The 21,781-nt window shown below is 36.3% G+C and overlaps 1 protein-coding gene across 1 annotated transcript in view; it reads right to left on the minus strand.

Moving 5' to 3' along the window:
- ANXA10 (annexin A10) overlaps positions 1 to 21,523 on the minus strand; it is a 32,830-nt gene extending 11,307 nt beyond the window's left edge. The window contains exons 1-4 of the mRNA XM_087736807.1: positions 21,338 to 21,523; positions 7,922 to 8,006; positions 5,498 to 5,592; positions 1,023 to 1,136 (exon numbers count right to left, since the gene is read on the minus strand). Of these exons, the coding sequence (XP_087592933.1) occupies positions 1,023 to 1,136; positions 5,498 to 5,592; positions 7,922 to 8,006; positions 21,338 to 21,355 (312 nt within the window). The 5' untranslated portion in view covers positions 21,356 to 21,523. The remainder of the gene's footprint in view (positions 1 to 1,022; positions 1,137 to 5,497; positions 5,593 to 7,921; positions 8,007 to 21,337) is intronic.
- Between the last annotated feature and the right edge of the window lie 258 nt (positions 21,524 to 21,781).

Below are 21,781 nucleotides of genomic sequence, written 5' to 3' on the forward strand. Positions count from 1 at the left end.
ATAATTTTAATAAAAGTCATGCTTCCAGTGCTACCAATGATACTTCACGATCCTTTTAATGCCAACTGTAATTTAAAATATGTCAGTAGTTCTAAAACGTGCATCAGTTTAAGTGTCTGACAGACAAGAAAAAACAGTGTTAGTCATCTTTTTTTTTTGAAGGGATTCTCAAAATATGTAAGATAGATCACCTTGGTCGGAGTCATATAATCTCTGTCTTATTTGTGACAGTGGACAGTAGCCAATATTCATGGAAAGAAAAGGAAAACAGTGTTGAGCTCTGGTATGCCTTCCCATCTTCCAGGAATTGGCAATTTAGGAATTTCCTGACAAGGAATTTGCCAAGGATTATTATTTTCAGTAGCGAACAGTGGACCTGTTTTCTAAGAATTTATTGAAGTCAATGGTCTGTGTGAATGAATTTCATCATTTAATTACATGATCTTTGAAAAATATTTTTGTTTGTTTCAAAACTTCAATTGTTGAAAGAGCACAGGCTCAGATCCTGGGAAGAAAAGGAAATATTTTCTTCAAAATGTGCAATCAGTTCAATTTGAGTGGAGTGATCATTGCTTTGTCACAGAGCAATTTGTAAGTGTTTATGTAAAGACATGTTCTGCTAAAGAAGTACTGGTCTTTTCAGAGGTGGAGGCTTAGTGCATGGCACTGGCTGTTCAAATGAATTTCGTTCATAACACACATAAATGCTTGCAGGATCAGGGCCTTACATTTCCCTGTATAAATATTTCTTCATTTACCGAGTTTACCATGGGTGTTAAATGGGTTGTATTTGTTACATGACAAGGATATTATTTTTGCTGGTTTGAGCATACTAATGAATAAACTTCATATAGCACTATATTTCTGATGGCCTAGTGTACTATGTAGTAGTACACTATTCCAGTCTACTAACTTCCAGCAGTTTATCAACCATTTAAATGTAAAAAAAACAAAAACCCAACATATGTTCAGTACTGTAGTTAGTGACTGCGACTCTAAGCAATTCTGAATTTGACAAGTACCTTCAAGGCATGCCAGAGCTCATGGGCATCATAAGAGGCAGGTGGATACATCAAGCCAACCATGACTTCTTTGAAGTGATGAGAGAGATTCTCTTTTAGGTCTGTTATCAGATCCTTGCAAAGAAAATGAAAATACATAGACAGGATTATTTCAATAGTCACACTTTATGAAGACAGCTTAAAGTATTAGTGGTTTTCTCTGTAAGTGAATAAAGATGAACTGTTGAAGATAAATTCTGGCTCAAATTAAGTAAAAAAATATTCTTTTAAATAGTACCTGCTTCTTCTAATAGTATGGGTGAGATGACAATAGACACATAAGCAAGAAGGCCACATAGGATTGTTGATTTTTGGTTCATTAGAATACAGAAGAAAATTCAGGGGTTTAAGTGCAACTACTACTTAAAGGCTTGGAAACCTGAATACCATGGCAGATAATCTGCAGCTTCCCTTGGCATGTTCCTTTTGAGAATCTGTGGGAGCTAAGCACCTTTGGAAGTCAAATCCCATAGAACACAGGTGATTTCTTGTGCTTTTTTTCAGTGTTACTCACTATGTGAATAATGTAAAAAAATCATCCACATTGCTCCTAGTACATAAAAAAGATCTGCTTTGGATTACTGGAAGGTTATGTGCTTCAATTTACATATATTTTACATTCAAACTGAATTCCCTACTTCTGACAGATGCTGGATTAATAAAAAGGAACCCCCCCCTTCCCCGACGCGTGTCTCAGTACTTGCTTGCTAGGTAGCTGCGTAATGGATGAGAATTTCCTCCCCATGCTCCCCATTCCCAGTAGTATCCTTCAAAACACTGAGAATACCAACAGCTTATTAGTTTACTATTGCTGTTTCTGATTAAGAAAGTACTTGTACACTGATTTTTTTTTTTATTTTTTGTGTACATCACTAGGCAGCTGTCAGATATGTTCTGACCTAAGTCTGAATTTAAAGGAGAACCGGAAATGGTTCCCATGATATAAGCTATTCTTTTTTCAGAGCTGCATCTTTTTCAGGCCTGTACTTTGGTTTTGATACATATCTGAATATAATTAAATTAGTAGCTGGAGTAGCAATGAAGGAGGACTTGCACACATTAAAAATTAAATTTATGATGAAGAAACATACTCAGTCTTCAGTGAATGCACATTAGATGCATTTGACAACCACTAAATCACACATGGAATAGAAATTAATTCATTAAGACGTTTCACTTCTGACAACATGCCTGTGGGAAAATGGATTAATAAGACAAATGGATACTAATTAAAAATTACTCCTGCAATCAGAACTAAGGGAAGTGAAGTACTGAAAAATAAGAAAAGACAACTCTAAGTTGTCATTATTAACATTTCCTAATTGTCTCTGTTATAAGAAATCCTTGAAGGCTAATTGCAAGAAGGAATCTTAAAGCTTATCTGTATGTCTAAATCATGCAGGCAGTTCAGGGTTTTATTTTCTTTTTTAATATATTTCTTCTTCTAATGTGTCACACTTGACATTTGTCAAATGAATGGGCATAGCGGCTACCATATTGAACAAACTGAATTGCAATTAAGAGGGTGGAGGATTGGACTGACAGGTTTACCATAAATTAAACTGAGAAGGCTAAAATTGTTATTGCCTACCTGTCTGTCTTTTCTGTCCTGTAAAGTTTACCACTCACTCATAAGCTGGGACTGCTGAATGGCACGTTTGCCCAGTGCAATATATCCATTAATACAGATTACGGGCAATGAAATGCTATCACTGATGTGTGCGAATGTATCTTTTGAAGTGTAAGCTGCAGCAATTCAGGGCAAGACACAGCCCATCCTGTTCAGCAGTTCCAGCCCAGGGCTCAATCAAATAAACTGCAGGGAGTACTAACCGGATTAGCCATTGCAGTATATCTGCTACCACAGGTGAGACAAAAAAAATCAGCATTCCTGTTTCATCTCTGAACTAGATTAGAGCTAATTTGTACTGACCCCTGTTTCCACATGGCAAAAGGTAGAACTAGTTGGGGTTTTTTTTGGAAAGCTGTCAAGAGTATCTTGGTATATCTTGTGCTATAAAGTATACCCAGCGCTTAACGGATTCATTTAAATTAAAATTGTAGGTGTATATGCAAGATGTTCCATGAGTTTCAGAATTTTCTGTAGCCCTTTGCTGGAATATAAAAATAGTTTGCTTGCCTTTCCCTTCTATTTTTATTCATAGTTTCAGAGATTGAAATTACATCTAATGTTTTCTTTGGCTTTTTTAGTTCTTCTAGGTCTTTAGGTCTGTGGCCACTGGCTTTAGAACACCTCAGGTTGACTGAATATGGCTGACAGAGGTATAAAATTGAAGGTGGTGTGGTTTTGTAGGGATTTATTTATTTGTTTATATTTTTATTTTGGATTTGAAAAGAAAATCCAAATAGATCAGTGGAGAGCAAGTCAATAATTGTTCTCTTTGAATACTAAATAAGGCAAATCATAGCTCCATTCCTGAAGGACATTTGGCAATTCTTTATTGAGATATCATTAGTGTGCTCTCTAGGTCATCTTCATGGATCACAGGGCAGAAATTAAAGATAAAAAATGATAAGGAGCTTTTAAATGTTTTTGCTTGTTAAAATGATAGGTCCAGTTGAAACACTCTAGAGAAAAGGTTCAAAAAAACCAGCCAGCTGCTATGGATGGGGTAGAGAAGGAGCACTGTCCAGTGATTACAGAGATAAATGAAAACTTGAAAAGAATGGGCTTAGGTGCTTTACTATCACAGACACCTTTGAGTAGCTTGACATGCTTTAGTTTTCTGTAAGTAAAACTAAAACTCAGTGAGGAATGTTGCATGGATAAACACTGAACTTGTGTGGTTTGCATGTGTAATGGTAATGGTAACCTAATAAATACCTCATAACAGAAAAACACTTTTAATCATTCAGAACCACTGATTTTAGTCATTGTCACAGTCTTTGGAAGGTAAGCATACCTGTGATTCGGTTATTTTGCTTTTATGGTCTATTTAAAACATAGTCATTCATTCAAGGCTGCATCTAAAATATCACAAATATTGTGCGTTTGAATTTTTATAACAGTTCAAATAAAGCCAGTGATCTCCTATAGGTGAGTAACAACACCAGATCAACCCACTACACTGATTAAATCCAGCTCCTCTCTTTCCCCCAGTTCTAGGAGAGTAAGGCGGTGTTCCGGCATAGGTAGAGGTCAATGGTTGTGAGGTATTTTGGTATACAGGTGGCCCAAAGGCTGTTTCTGGAAAACTGCTCAGCTACCCAAAGAAGAAAATACGTAGTACTACCAGTTAACAGACTGGTAGGTGACAGACTACCACATCAGCAGTTAATGTGGAGTTTTTGAATGAACCATTCTTAGTTAACTCTAATTAAGGCTGATGGCTGCGTGGTGGGATTTCTGCAAACTCCCTGTCCTCATTCACACTGATCGATTCAACGGCAAGCATGCACTGACCTTCAAGGCATTTTCCAGTGAGCTGTTAGTTTCTCAGGCTTCAGGAGAAGAAAACTGGATTTTGTTTAAAATGTTTGGCTGGCTTCTAGCTTAGGGGAAGGGCACGTCTGGTCAATTTAATGACAGCATTTTTCTTTAGCTTTCAAATAGTATCTAGTTTCATACAGCACTTTTCATCACTAGATTTCACAGGAATTTTACAAAGGGTGTTGCTATTATTTTTGTCCATATATAGCTGGGGTAACTGAGGAAAATGCAGGCATTGCAACCTTCCCAAAGTCATTTGGTTAGCAACAGTAGGTCTGGAAATAGAATGAGGATATCCATCTGTGTGTATGTTTAAGAACTCATATAACAAAAATTACCTTGTTATTCACAGTAAATATTGATAAAATGCATTTGGAAAAAAAAAAGCTAACTTTTTGTTCTTAAAATTTCTGAAACACCTTTCAAAGAATCATAAATTTAACATTAAGCAACTCAGATTAGTATTGTGCTTAGTGTATAGGTGGGATTACATGGTGTGAGTTCTGAGAATGTCAGTGCTTGAGATGAGAACATTAATCAGTGCGTGAATAAGACACAACTACCTGTAATTGTTGGTATGGTGTTTTTCTTTGGTATTTCAACCCAAATACAATACTATTTTATTATGTATTCCAAAAACTTGAAAAAAGTAATGCAGAAGCCCCCAAAAGCACATAGAGGAAGAAGTAGGTCTGTCCAGAAATTCTGGTTTGGTCAATAGAGGAGGAGAATGAACTATAGGAGAAGAAACTTTCCATGTCCCTTTTTTTTAACTTTGTGTGTGGCAGACGTACTTTTACTGCTATATAAATGACCATTTGAAACTGTCAGAGGTATCAATACACGAGCGAAGTTTTGTGCCAGTCTGTTGGTGCCTGCCAGCTGCCTGCCAGGCTTTTGGTTCCTTCCTGAGAGAAGCGCTGACCAACTGCACTGGAGACAAGAGAGACAGGAGTAATGAAGGTACAAAATGGCTCTGTCATACCCTGCCATACATGTCTCTGTACGCCTCGGCAATCATAAGCCTCTGAGAATTGCAACGCTGCGTTAGGATATCAATCAACACATCTTTTTCACAACCTGTAAAGGAAACACGACACAGACTCTAAATTAAGCGAGTATAGTTATTTACTTACATTTGTGATTGTTCATGTTTTTTTCAAGAACATTAACCTAAATTCTTGAAAAAAAATAGATCAACAGATTAATATCCCACTGGTATTTACCAACATCAATTATATTTACCGTGCTTATGTACCTTTCACTTGCTGGTGTAATACCAGCAATAGTGAAGTAGTCATTATCAGATGCATCACCATCTCTTTCAAGCTCAATGGATTTGAAAGCATCAATAAAACAGATAGAGGCTTTCATCTATTCAGAACTAGGCACACTAGCAGAATTTGTAGCTGAGCCTGAGAAGTCATACTTGTATGCTCTGTTGATATTGATTAAATTGTCATTTCACCATTAGGGATCTCTTTTATGAGGATGACAAATTATGGTCAGACCATTTGTTGAAAAACTGAAAGATAGATATTTTCAGAGGAACTGTATAAAATAAGTGACGAAGTTTTAAAAAAATATAATATTTTAACCAATTTCCAAGGGCATTTTATTGAAGGTTACCTATGATCTTTTGCTTGATAGCTAGAGCATACTGCTAAACTTCTATAATGAATCAGTATTAACTGCTTATGAAAAAGAAGATAATGATTAACATATTCTGAAAATTATTTTATCATTTTTGTGGTTTTTTTCATCCTAAAAGATGGCACTTGGTAATTTTAGATGGCGCAGCATTTTAATGACATTCCAGCATAAATGTATCTCCAAGTGTAAATCAGCTGACTTTATCACACTTGCAGCAGAGATGAATTAGGCTAGAAAGCATGGGGATCAGCTAGCATCTGAATGGAGAACGGTAGTCTCTCATGTTTCTACCAGTCACTGTTATATAGGCATATATATATATATGTTACAGGTACACATTCTGTAGCTATTATGGCTTTCTTAGGCAGATTTTATCATACAATCTATAACTGACAGGTTCCATTTTGACACAAATGTAACTGGATATTGGATATATATTTTTTTTTTTTTAAGTTGGCAGTGGAAGTCTGTATTTGCTCATTATACAGATTTAGCTCTCTCTCTTCTGGGTTATTTTGCCGCAATTACACCAGCTTTTTAGCATGACACTAATTTAATATCAGTCTGATTCTTTTCCATCAAACACAAAATTGATGTATTACCGAAACTCTGTGCATAAGGATTTCTTTTTACTTTTCAGAAGATAATTATCACTAGGAATCTGTACAGCTTATACAGTCTCTACACTAAAAACTGAAGGATTCAGGGTCAGTGGTGTCAGTGCCTGTAAAGGTTATGGAGACTTAAACTCTTCTGAAGCTGAACTTTGTATTTTGCCAATTGTCCTTGAAATTAGAAGTTTGTTCCATGTGCTTTGATAGGTAAATTAAAAGTAAGGTTAATGTGCTTGTATTTACAGTATTAAATGAAGAGAATGATCTCTGTGTTGCTGTGTTAGCAATGTTGCATTAAAAGTACTGTTTGAAGTATAGCAAAATATTTAAAACTTTTCATCTGTAGCCAACTTAATCAAAAAGATACATCAGATTCCTCTTGATCAATAATACCCATTTTGGTTCATTTGACATTAGATCTGAGTCTTCACATTTCCATTAAAGAATCTGAAAACAGAATGCAAGGTTCGGTGCTGTATAGCCTTGTGGAAAGCCTAAGGGGTATAAAATTTTTGATATAGGCAACAATTTCAATGTGAGGAAAATGTTTCAGATGATAGTAAAAAAACCCAAACAAATCAATATTCTGACCCTCAGCAATATCAACAGTGTTCAACAGGAAAACACAAAAATCTTAACAGAGAAAAATGCTTTGGTGAACAAAAATTTTTTTGTACATAGAGTAAAAGCAAAAATTGCTTCTGAGTGAAAGATAATAAATTCTTTAAACTTTCTACTCCATTTATTTTTATTTCTTGATGACTGATTAGAAGACTTAATAGTCCCTGGTAACAGTCAATTGTTGAAGTTACAATTAAAAATCTTTCCTTTTTTGGCCTTCACTGTAGTGCATAACACAGAATTCTGTTTTCTTTTTCTTATTTTCTCAAGGAAAGCATTCATTACTATAAGTGCTGGTATAGATTTTAGTTTAATCTTAATCACCTCTTAGTTCCTGTAAATGCAAATACATGATTTATTTGGACATCACCAGTGTGCCTTATTGTGATACCTTGAAGAATCAAGAGATACGTTGTGATGCTTTTAATTTTATGACTTTATATTTTGCCTAATGCTTGTTATTTTATGGGATCTTTCTGAGAAAAAAAAAAAAAAGTGTTAGAATCAGTCAAGATACTCACTAATTCCCTGGAGGGCTCCTCCTAGCAACTGGGCATCCATAATAGGGTTAAAATTCGGAGCAGGAAAAATCGTTCCTTGCATCTGCTGAAGGAGAAAGCAGTCTTTAATTGAGGTGTTTTACATCTATAGCACTGCATAGATAATTCTGTTGGAAACCAGCAATCATAACATTACATTGTCTTTGCTTCATGGGGAGCAGGATGCAAAGTTTTTAATTTATGAAACAGAACTTAAACTTGCAGGAAGCCCTAGGAAGACAGACCATATTTGAGGAAGCTGCCCCTAGCATGAGTTAGGCCTGAAAAAAACCCCCAAAACTAATTAATTTTGTTTGTGTTAAAATGTAACCACATTTTTGTGTCTATCTCTTTCCCAACCTTTTTCTGAAAATATTATTTTATCTTTCAAAGTTAATCCGTGATATCCCTGACAGTCTTCAATATCTATTTCTCATGGTATTTCTAATTTGAAAGACTAGTGAGAAACTGATGAATGAGATACACAGGTTGCTTACAAACCTAGTGATTTTTTAAAGAAATGATGTTACTGCTAAGTGTGAAATAGCTTCCTGATATGCCATGAGGAAGGCAACACCATTTTTCTAGTTGCTTTGTAACTGATTAAATTACTGTCAGTTCATTCTCAGTGATACTTTATTTCATGTATTTTTTCTTATTCTTTTTAAGAAATCTGTGAATAATAAACAGAACTGATGTACTCATTTTAATAGAATCACAGACCCATACGTATACAGAAGAAAATAACTGAGGTAGAAAGCTACTTAGCTCTGTCCCCTGGTTAACCTCTTTAGTCCCTCTGAGGATTCTACCTGCTTTTCCAGACGTACCAAGTATAAAGTTTATCTTTTATGATGATTCCTGGTCTCAGTCAATACATCTGATTAAAATGACACTGTTAACTTGAAATTTACATTTCAAGGTAAAATGGGATATATTTTATAAATACAAATGGGGTATTTTTACAAATACCTCCTAGAATCAGGAGTTACACTGATTATACTAATTAATTTGTTGGTTTGCTCGCTTTACATACACTTGAAAGCCTTTTATATGTTGTGCCTTCAGTAATAATGACATACACATACAGATTATGTGTATGGCCACTAATCATGCTTCCCTGGCTTGCAATTTTAGCAAAGGAATTAAAAAGTACCAAGCAAGAAATGGATATTTTAGATGAGAAGGAAGACATCATTTCTTGATATGTTTGATCATTACTTTAGACCCACCAAGCAGAGGTAAGGGCAACAAATTGTCAGTCGGTAAGTGAGGAAAAGAATGTGTGGTCAGATATTTAAGATTGTTAGAGGAGTTACTTCAAAAAGTACTAATAGAGCAACATGCCTTTACACAAAGAAGAAAGTACTCACCAGTAGGCAAATATCCTTCTGCAGTTTGTTCATCATTTAAATACAAGGCCCTACTTTTACTACTGAACTTAAAATACATAGTGCCTTTTTACTCATTAAGACAATCAGGACAATGATGAGAAAAAAAAATCTTTTGGAGATATGGGGATAAATACTGGCCATAGAGCAGACAATGAGACCATGCCAATTTTTGTAGGTTGATGTATGTTGTTGTATGTAAAATGAATTGCAGACTCATCCTTAAGATATACTCCATCCCATCTTCTTTTGTCAGTGTGGGAATTGTCTGTGTACCCTGGGCCTGACTTGTCACTTAACATATCTCTAGGATAGGGCTTTGCAGATATTAGCCTCAGAAATTGAGAGTTTGCATCCTTATGACATCCTCATTACTGACAGTACACATACTTCTTCAAATGTTGTTCACCAGAAGTTTCCTAGGCACGTGCTGTTTACAGCAGTGGGAGTTTGAGTGCTGTTTGGCCAGATGGTACATGAGGCTCCATTTCCCCCCACCCCTTGCTAGCATGTCAAATAATGCTGACCTTAGTTCAGTTATCTTTCTCCACAGCTCAGGAGACAGAAATGCTTAAGCTCTGTGGCTGGTCAGCTGGACAAACCACCCCAAAGCTTTCTAATAAACAAAATCACTATGGAAAGAAGTGCTAGAAGACACTGTTAGAATGCAGAAGCAAAAGTATATATTGATATATGCTATGAGTTAGGAAAAGAAATTTAGCTTTCTGGCTCTGTAATTCATGCTTCGCAAAATGTCTGACACATCAGTCTTGAGAGGAAAACCAAAACAAATCCAAACCCAACACATCATCAAATATGATGTTAGGGTTGCCAAAACAGAAAACCTTTTGATGGGGATAATAATAAAGAATGGTAGGATGCAAAAGAAATGCAGGTAACACATACGAGATTCAAAGACTCTGAGCCTGCACTTTAAACCAAAGGTAGAAAGCATAAGCATATCTGGCACTCAGTTCAAGTACTCTGAACCTGTCACCACCATCGCTGGTCAGAAGGGTGGCAATGGGGAGGAGAGAAAATGTAGGACATGTGTGCATTTATTCAAATCTAATTTAAAATAGCAGTGCTGGCTCTTCATCAGCTTTGAACAGGTTCAATTCTTGTAAAGGTTAATTATCTCAAAGTATTTCCTTTCACACATTCAGGTTTGTGGTGTCACAAAATGAACCACTAAGTCACTGATCTTTTCAGCATTTATGATACTTGCACTAAAATCAGAAATAAGTGACTAACTTACTTAGTGAATGCTTTAAGGATGGATTCCTGCATAGTCCTTGGAACGAAAAATGAGTGAAAGTTGGTTTTGAAGTAGATATCACCTCTCAGTCGGAATGGAGGCAAGCCTTAATAATTTCTGAATATATATCTTTATTCATGAAACAGTCAAAACAACAAAAAAAATGCCTTGCATGAATGCATATTTGCAAAAATGTAATGGAGGGAGTGATCATAGAAAAAACAGTTTTGAATGTACAGATTTGTAGGCTTGTGAATTTTTGACCAAAAAACCCAACACAGCCCCTGTAATGTATCTTTCAGGCAAAATAATGGATTTTTTAATGTGCTCAATTCTCACGTGGTTCAGCAGAGTTGCTGAACAGTTCTTTTATAAAGTATTCACCGTCTCATTATTTGAGGCTCGCCATCAGTAGATTAAACCTGATATAGTAAACATTTATGTCCTAGCCAGGATCTAATTAAAACCACAATGCTTTTAAGTAGAACCAAATTAAATATGAAGGTTCAGGTAAAAACTTTTAGAAGATACAGTAAAATACAACTTTTTTAAAATACAAGTCCTTTGTGGGAAAGAGCTCTCATCATTTTCTTTGTTTTTAAACAAATTAAAATTTAATTAAAATTTTCTTACAGTGTACACACATTGTACTTGGCTTTGTCTTCCATCCCACGGAAGACGTGTCCTGGAGTGTTATTTTTGATGAGGATTTTCAGTATACCTCGTATTTGGATTTTCAGAGTGGCTTTCTCAGCAAATTCAGCATTCTGCCAAAATATAATGGTTCTCTGAACTGAAATCTAGGATTTACAGTGTACATGCTATCAGGGTCCTCGGAAGGAATTTCTACATAACTAATGATGTCTTACTGCTGGCATAGCTCACAGAGTTATTGTTGCAATGTTGTGTACCTTGAAGAAAGTACTTTGCTACTTTGCAGTGTTTACACAGTCTAACCTTTAGGAAGATTTATCCCATCACAACCTATGTCAGTTTTGTCCTGTAATCACTTTCATAGTTTCAGTCTTTGACAAACCTGCAGAAGCATTCCTGGTTCACTTTATGCACTTAATTTCAAAATCTTCAGGAGTTCATTACTTATTAAAGTCATTCCACCTGTTTTCATTGAATTTTTGAAATATGGGCTCAAGCAGGTCTGGGCCAAACCTTTAGAGCTGAACTTTGGTAACTTTGGGTCTTAATTCAGTGTGATTACACAGTGAGAGCCTACCACTTCTATGTTGTAGCCATTCGTTTTCTGCCCAGTAACAAATAATTTGAGAACGCTGTGTGATATTTACCATGGAAGGCAAAGCCATGTAAATTTATTAGTAGGCAGTTCAGTGGAGACAGGGATTGATTCTTGGATGCTGCAATGCTGTCTGTGCCTCTCTGAAGTAAATCCCATGCGGACAATCCATACACTTGTCACAGAGGATGGGGCCTTAGTGCTGTGATGGCAGGTGGCACTACTGTCCTGTGGTGACAAGATGCTACACAGCAGGTGAGAAGGAAAAAACTTGATTCAAAAGCAATGCAGAAATCCAAGAGGTTGCTTTTCTGACCAAGCGACTGCTCTAATGTCCTTTGGTGTAGTTTTATGGGGAGAGTGAAAGCATGAAAGAGCTTGTGTAGTTTTAAGTTGTTGAGCAAGACTGAATGCTCGTAACAATCTTCTGTACTGAGAGATAAGCCAGGAGATTGTGGCAGGCATTTTGTTTGGCAAAGGTTTGTTACAATCTTATAGTAAATCTGTGGTTACAACATTCTTTTGCTCCACATTCTTCAAAAAAATGAGAAAACACACTGAAACAATGTTCACCTTGGGAAAGCTGGGGCTCTGCTTCCATAACCTAGGGCCCAGGGTGAAAAATTATGTTTCCCAAAAAAGTTATACAGGGTTTGCATTCCTAAATGTGCCTAGGAAATGCATACCTAGCAGCAGCATACTGCACAAACTGAGGGAGCAGATCAGGAGAGGCATTTGGTAACTGAATGAAATTACAACAGATTGAATTTTGATTAGGGAGCAGGCAACTACATGGGAATAGGTTGTTCCTTTCCACTATCTTTGATTAGAGAATTTCTACTGCCCTGAAGCAGGGCATTTTTAGGGTTGACTGAACACCTGAGTGTAGTTACAGGTACTGCTATTTGACTTCATTCATTTTCACTGAAGTCAGCTGCAGCTGACCAATAACCCCTATAATGGAAGAAGGCTCCGAGGAGCTGGGCAAGGGTAGTGTGCTCATGAAACTCAGGGAATAATGCAGGATGTGGCTTACCACAGCTGTTGCGAAGAAAGCTGATTTTATCTCAACACAAAGGGGACTGAGGGTGGCCTTTGTTTTAGATTAACAGCCATCAACAGTTGAGTGGATGAACTAGTGGTGGAAATATTTATACCTGAGTTCATTAAAAGGGTGTGAATGTCTCCCTGAGTTAGCCAGACCAGCATGAGAGGAGTGAATATGTGGCTCAGCCTGACACAGAGTACAAAAACTAAACAACTAGCAAAATAGTTTGGAAGAGAGCAATGGGTGTGAGCTGGCTTCAACCCATGTATTCCTGCCTAGTGACTGGGGATGCCCAGCATTGTAACAGTGAGTATATCATAGAGACTAGTAATGGGGATCACATTGGTATTACATTTGTATTGTGTTTTCAGTACATTTTGTGTTATTCTGCTAGATTGAAAATCCTGTGTAAAATCACTTACCTTTAAATAAGTAAATTTGATACTAAACATTATACTCTCCATGGGTAGAATATCTGAAAGAACCTGGTCAGAGAGGATTGGACTCTGACATCAGCATGGCTAGTTTTGAGTCTATGGCCATTTCTGTTTTGCTTGCACATCTGTTTCTCCCTAAGCTTGGAAAAGCATAAGGAAATTAATAATACAATCTCATGCCTTTTCTTCTGTATGCCTTAAGATGGTCACTACAGGTATGTTAAGTCATTCCCCTGTTGAGATTTTCTTACTTAATGTTTATTTTTAAAAATACATTTAATTCTTCCAAATATCCACCAGAAGATCCTGAACATCAAGTGAAACTTATGTGAAAGAAAAAAGCTACCTACATAGAGAAGAAATAAACCTTTAAACACCCTCCAGTGAATGAAATGTCCAACAGAGTTCTGAGTAATTCAAGGAACAGCTCCCCATCGATCAGGATGAATTATTAGGAAGGCCATAGCACTGGTATCATCATCAGATTCCAACAGTTTTGAGGCAGCAATCACATTACAATAACTTCTTCTGAAGATTAGTTGAAAATATTTTACAGGACCAGACAGCACATCATAAATCAAAGTGAATAAAAACCTGCAAAATCACTACAGCTTCCTCTGCAAAATAGAAAACATGAGGTGGCAACTGCTGTGAGACAGAGCATCAAGAATGACTGTGATGAACTTTTTTTTTTTTTTTAAAGGGGGGGGGGGAACCCCTAATCTAGGCTTTTATGGGAAGCCACCCTAGATGGAAACAAGGTAAAAAAATTACTGATGTGCCCAAAAAGAGCAGTAGTAAACTGAGACAAAACTCAGTATGGAGCATGTTGTGCACCTTAAGCGCTAGACTGCTATACAACAAAGACAAAAGAATTCAGGAGAATAGGATCAGCGGAACAGTGGCTTAAGGGGCGGGGAGGGAAAGGCTAGGATTGCACTGACATCATCTTTCCCTTTCTTAAGAAATAGTTTGACAATTAAAGTCATTATTGTTTAATTGTAGTTCAGCACTTCTAGATTATAATTTATAATGTTAAAAATTAAATTCCAGCCTTTCATCTACAGACTGAACAAATTTTTTTCATTTATAAAAAGCAGGCTCTTTTAAAGTTAACCTTTTCTGGTCAGTACTCTAAATGTTAATTCAGCTTTAGTCTGCTGAAATTGGCTTTACCAGTGAAAATCTACTAAAATACCCAAATTCTCCTGTATGTCATTAATCATTAAACTATTTTAAGACCTACACCAGCTTATATTAAAGAGTCAGGGACTATTTCCATTCTCTGGAAGGAAGGCAGACCAGGCCCTTTTGCTTTCTGTGACCCTGGGTTTAATATATCAGAGTTTCTCTCTGTAGGAAAGTCCCATTTTAATTATTTATTGGTAACCAGCTACTGTATACTTAATACCAAAATTCAAGCAAGCATTCTCTCTCCAGACTAAATCCAAGTATGTTCTGTGTCTGCCGCACTTCAAGTAAAAGTGATTCAGAGGTTCGCTGGAGTACAAAATAACTAATTGACATAGGTGCTGAAATGCAAAACTGCTAAAGTCAGGAAGATGGTGAGACGTGGCAGGTGTGGGGGAAGAAAAGGTCTAAGATTCATGCTTACATCAACTTTGTCATCCTTCACACTTAAAATGAACATTATGTTGCTGTTTGCTGTGAGCAGAAATTACACTTCATGGCAAAGCTAAATCCACAGCAGTGAAAGTTGTGTTGTGGTTGTCTTGGTGATGTCAGAATTAAGGGTATGTTCGCTGAATATTGTTTCTCTAAATACGATGCTCTCCAACTCACCCACACAAGTAAAACAAAACTGTGACTCTGAAGTAACAGAAATCTTTTTGAAAGTTGAGAAGAGCAGGGACATTTCTGGATCACTTAACATTCTTAGTACTAGGACTTTATCCAGATCTCATGGTTAGTGTCAATGGAGGCCTTTTGATTTCAGGGAGCTTTGGGTTGTGCCCTTAATGAGCAAAACTGTTTTACAACGTGCTGAGGAAAGCAAGAAGAGCTTGTTGATGGACAGTGGAGGGTCTCCAAGGTGTTCAAAAGGCTGGGACACTTACCCTGTGAGGAGAAGCTGAGGGAATGGGACTTAGCCTGGAGAACAGACAGCTTTAGGGGGACCCAACAGCTGCTCTGCCGTACATATGGGAAGAGCATCAAGAACATGGAGCCAGGCTCTTTACTGAGGTGAGCGAAGAATGAAAGGCAACAGTCATAAAACAAATCGGGGAGTGTTCTGGCTGGATGTGAGGAAGACGTTTTGTACTGTGAGGATAACCAAGCAGTAGAAGAAGTTGCCTGAAGAGGTTGTGGAGTCTCTGTCCTCAGAGGTTTTAGAAACTGAACTGGGCAGATCTCTGACCGCCTTGGTCTGAATTCAGTGTTGACCCTGTTTCAATAAGGACATTGGGCTAGATGACTTACCAACCCTCCATTCAATCTAATAATTCTATAATTTTTTTCAAAGCCAAAATTTAACAGGAATTTCTCCAATAACATTTTAAAAATAAGTAAACATTATCAAACACCCATTAGTCTCAGTGACATGGGATTGAGTGATAAAGAAACTTGCATTATGCCCTGGGGGTCAATCCTGTAGGGTGTACACCAATTCCAGACATATACTTTGAAGAATTCTAAACTTTTTGCAGGATCAGGCACAAAACTTGACATTTCTGTCAGTGATCACCGGTGTCCCTTGCGCGTAATGTGACTATTTGAGTTATCATGCTGGTAAGAATTGTGTATGTTGTCAGTATAAAACCACTATGAACTTCATGTGCAATTTATTTATGCATTTTCATTTCCCAAAAGGGAAACTAGTGAAGGTATAATGAGCGTGGAGCCTAAGAGATTTGACTGATAGGAGTGACAGACTACGATACTTGCACAGAAAATGTTGTTGTTGTTTATGGATATTAAGTGAGCCTGACTATAATGTCTGTCTGGAAGCTACAGCAAGCCAGTTTATCTTTACTAGTCATAAATCAATCACATTAAAAAGATTCCTTCCCTAAATAGATTTTATTTATAATATTATAAGTATTATAAATTATAAATATTTATATTTATTAATAATCTAGGGTGGATCCTATAGTAAGTAAGGTGTTCGCTGTTTCACCAGTATCTGAATGTAGTTACACCTTTCCAAAGGGACATTGGCATACATTGAAACTGCAGAGCTGAACTTCTAAGTATCTGGAACCAGAGCAGAGTCAGTGCAGACAGCTCATTATTCAGCTCTTTCACAGTAAATATAGTAATTCATTTAAAAAAAAAAAGGGGGGGGGGGGATGATGGGGATATGTAAATATTGTCTTAAGGAAATACTGATCTAAGAAGCATACAGAAGAAATATGACTAGGTCGTCAGTTGGTGTAAACGTACATAACTTTGTCAAAGTCAGTAAAGCTTTGTTTTACACAAGATGATGGTTAAACTTAGTTAATCTCCTAACTCCTCTCTTACCCAGATATCCTTCAGATATCCTCATTACTAATACACTGCATGTTCCCATGATCTTCATAATGAACCTTGTGGAAACTCATGCGTTATTGTGTGGCTCTTCCCAGATTTGCGTACGTTTAGATATATTCATTAGGTATAGTGGACAGGATACGGCAACACTAAACTTTTCCTTCAAGTTGTCTGCACTCAAAAATATCCATCCTTACAAGTGCATACATAGGTATTTTGCTGGCCAAACAATGTCACATTCAGTTACTCAGTTTGGGTGCAAGAATGTGGATTTTGTGGATATTAGGATGGTGTATTGTTTTGAAATATATTGGTTTGTGATACAAGTTGTTCTGTGAGCACTGCAGCTGGTAACAACAGGTTTCTTCCAGATTCTTTTGGCTCTATATTCCTACTTACTTCCTCCAGCCACAATAACAGCGGTTAATTTCCCCCCTCCTTGTTCCTTGAATCTCCACCTACATTCACAATCCATCAGGTCCTTTGAGTCAACCACTGGCTAATTAAAAGATGGGCTTTCCTGTGACTGAGTCCAAAGCATGCATCTACTGCTTGGCTAATGCTAGGCCAACAGAATAAATGACTGTTAAGTTGAAACTGCTGTATTTTTTTAACTGGAAAAAGAATTTGGTTCTCACCTCCGTTGAGCAGTGTTTTCACAAAACTTCAGAAGAGATTGCCATTCCTCTGCCAAATATAATAGAAATTCACTATCAAGTTCAGAGTTTCTGGTAGGGACAGATGGATGGACAGATACACAGAAATACAGCCAAATTTTCTGAAGAAACCAGGGGGGAAATGCCTGGTATGGTCACTGAAAGAACATGAAGAATTCCACAATTTAAAAGACTGTTTTAATTTTGACATCTGGATTCTAGCATCCCTCATTACATAAGCACCATTTTGCTGGAGCACTCTTTGCAAGCATGGTATTCAGCATGGCAGGGCTTTCTGCATTAGAAAGAAAATGCCTTCAAAGAGCAGCTGAGGAAAGTTACTTCTGAGAGCATTTTGGCCTTTTTCTGGGTTAGTTTAGACCAGATGCTGTATGTGAGCATGGAGAAATGGTTTTCATATTGTCTTTCTTCTGCAACATCCTAACAAAAAGGATATCTATTATTCAGAAGTAAGAAAAGCAACAATATTTTGCTTTTTTCCTCACAGAGTATTCAAGCACCTAAAGGTAAGGCAAACAAATCTCCAGGGGTGATTCAATGATTTTTGACTTTAAGGATTTTAATCCTCTTTCAAGATACCCTCATTTACAAAAACACAGATTTGTTTCCACAGAGGTGGTCTAGGTGGGCACTTTATACTGTGTGTTTGCACATGTGCATTTAAATCTTTTGAAAGCAACAGATTCCAAAACAGCTGTGCAGACAGAAGAGGTTTGTGTGGTGTTAGTGTAATGAATCAAAACAACAAAAGAGATTGGAAAGGGACTGTGAAATTTATAATAAGTCTGAAAAATGATACTTGCACTCGACCTTCCTTCTGTGCGAGAGCAAGGAAGTTACAGCTTTTCCTGACCAAAGCCATAAGCAGTTCAACAAAAGTATCAGTAAAAGCTGAGGCTGCTTTTATCAAATTACAATGTATAAAGTTCAGGCAATTCAGTCTTGTGATGGAAAAAGCAATCTAAAGTATGAACAACCTTCTAATAATATTTGTTCAGTAAGTCATTCTGCTGATAACAAACAATAAAAGTCAGACTCCTTAGTCTGAATGTTTCCCATAGGGAATATCTACTAAAATAAAATGCTTACTTTATTAGCTAACTACATGCTATGAGCTAGCTATGCTTTTGCAAAGTTATCCTTTCTGTGCAACTTTATTAAATAAAAATTTCATTACTATTTTGATTTACTGTGAGTTTATTGTATGTGTTACACTTCATTTGAATAATATATGATAAAGTAATGGAAGGGGTACTTTTAAACATAGAAAGTTCTTTCTCCAAAGCCTCCCACCTTTCCCTGTATATATATTTTAGACCGGTCGCAGATGTCATCATATCTAATTTCTGGTAGTTTTATCTCTGTGGTACTGTGGGGAGCCATTTTCTGTACATAATATCTGATAATGATGTCGCCTTGCATTGCTGAATCTGGCAGAACTGCTGCTGTTAGCATTTTGTACATCTCATTCTTGATCATGGAGGACTCCATCCTATCCAGTTGTTCATATATAACATGTAATTACTAATATGTGTAACATGAAATATAAAGGAGATAAAGAACCAAGTAAATTTTGAAAGTAATACTTCCAATTCTTTTTTTCATGTTTCTTATGCTTCTGAATTAATGGTATATTACTGTTTTGGGATTCCTTGAAAAATATCTTTAAGTCTAACGTATGCTTTTAAGACTTGTTCTCAATCTAATGTTGTGTTTAAGAAGAGTAGACAGGAAATTAATGTCACAGCCTCACCACTCAGTCCTGTGTAAGCCCTGCTTTCTTGCTCGTGGTTTGCTAGAAAGTGATTTTTCTGCTGTTTTGTTGCTGAGTCTCATCTGAGAAAACTGCCACTGCTCCGTGACCGACTTTATCTTGAGGAATCAGCAGACATCCAGGGGAGAATGTTTGCGTGGGCTCCGCACTACACGTCTCCATTCTGTCTGGATGCCTCAGCAGGGAAGTCTGCTCCACTGGTTAGGATCCAGTGAGCTAGTTCATACAAACCCCTGATTTCTCTCCCTTCCCATCCCACAACACGTGGAAATGGGATAAAGAATAAAAATTTACCCAACCTGAGAATCCATCACAATACTGTTCAGAGAAAGCCTGTAATTAGGTTTTGATGTCTTTCCTAAGACTCATATGTACCCCATCATCTACAGTTGCTTCTCTGCTCTCTTCTGTGATTACAGAAAGAAAAGGGCTAATCAGTGTGTCTTTATATGTTTAGAAGCAGAGGGAATAGAGAGATGGTATTCACACCATTTATTTTGGAGTATTTGGTGCAATTCAGAGGATCAAAATTAGGAACTTAAGTTCCTTCTCTGCTCAAGTGGTCCTAAAGGCTGACAAATGCAGAACGATTACATTAAATTAAGCCTAAAATAGCTGGTGTAAACATCTCCCACAGTTAAGAATTCATGTGCAGTCTATTAGATTTTTTTGATAATACTATCAAACTATTGCAATATTATTACGAATATCATAATTACCAATTTCAATGACTTAAAAGCAAAAGAATTTCTTCTATAAGTTATTTCATAATGTACTACCATTAATATCAGGCAACATACTATATGCAGATGCAGTGTCAATTATTTAAATACAATTGGTCTCAATAAATCAGTAGAAGAAAAGAAACTGCACTTCCTGCCTTCTCCAGCTGAAATGGATCTACTAGCTTTGTCAGATGAAGTTATTCTTCCTGTCTTCCTTTAATTATCAGGAATAGATTAATAACATATAATTATAAGAGAAAATAAGAAACAAAGAAGAAAATCCCTTTTCAGTTCTTAACTGGTCTAGTAAAGAATGCAAGATCCCAATTTGCAGAAAACCAAACACATTAGTAAAACCCATTCAATACCTATTTCTTTAGAAAAACAAATATATGCAATATAATTTTATAGGAAGAAATACTTTACTGATGAGATTGGAATAATTAATGCAATTATACTTTCAAATAAAATAACTAAGAAAAAAAATGTTCATCCTTTAGAAAATTCTATATTGATCTGTAAATTTATTGGGAATGCACATGCAAAAAGCATTTGAGAAGAATGAATCATTATTCCTATTAATAATAATTAAAAGACTATGAAAGTCCTTAGTGAACATAATTATCAGTATGCCAAGTGCAGAAAGCAATTTCATATTTTGCTGTCATGAAATAATAGCTATAGTAGCTTTCAGAACAGAGATTTAAAATTGCAGTATGAACTTCTATTTTCTTGAAGAATGCTAATGAAGCCATTTAATATATTGCTATAATTTATTGATGGGGAACAATAATTAATAGCTTTTCCTGTGTTATGGCCCTTGTAGAGATAATATTCCTTTGCTTTAAAATATTTTTTAGATTGTGAACAAAACCAAATGTTTATAAATGACAAAGCTATTCAGTTACTTTATGCAGTTACAGTCTTGTGAAAATATAAGCCTGCCAAAATAGTGCCATGAATCAGTATCTTCTGAACAACTCATTTTTATTTTTAATACAATTAGGTGATAGTATGCAATTTTGTGTCTTGTGTAAGAGCTAAGTGCAATTATAGAAAACCCACAAACAGAGTCTCACAAAGAGATAAAAGACAAATTATTTTGTCTTGAAAGATCTAAAATTATGAGACAGGAACTGATAATTCTTTATATTTTAATCTTCATTTCAGACACTTCATATATAGTGTAAGTAACCCCAGAATTAGACCCAAATCACAAATAAATTAACTTCACCTGAGATTAATTTCTACCAGTGGAGAGAAATGGGTCCCAACATGTACGATGACAACTCAAGAGCAAGGAAAAGTTTTAAAAAATTTCAGAGAACAGATCATTATACTCACATAATTTCCACAATACATTTTGATACAAGTCTTGAAGTTCTGTTGAGATGAAAATAGTAGCTTTCCTAGAATAAAACTAGCAGTTCAGTAAACTAAATTGTTATAGTTAACTCTTATTCTGGTTTTGAGAATTGAGATAAACCATCCAATCAAACCGATACCGAGTACATTAGGCTCCAAGGTAACAATGAAGCAGGAACACCGCTTGGTACTGTGCGTCCTCGGGTTTTATAGATTCACTGTATACTTAGTCATTAATCATATGTAAATAAGTATGATTATAACGTAAGTAAACAGAGCCATTAAGCAGACACCCTCTTTTCTGCTGTGTTGATTTTAAGAATCAGAATTCAGCTAGTCACAGGATGAAATGCTCACCTACAGAAAGTGTTTGTGTTAATGATTTACGTTTCAGATTGGGTCTGGTCTAGTTCCTTTTTTCCT

The sequence above is a fragment of the Nipponia nippon genome, unplaced genomic scaffold, assembly GCF_047370975.1.
Source record: "Nipponia nippon isolate SJK-2023a ecotype South Korea unplaced genomic scaffold, ASM4737097v1 scaffold_6, whole genome shotgun sequence".
NCBI lineage: Eukaryota > Metazoa > Chordata > Aves > Pelecaniformes > Threskiornithidae > Nipponia > Nipponia nippon.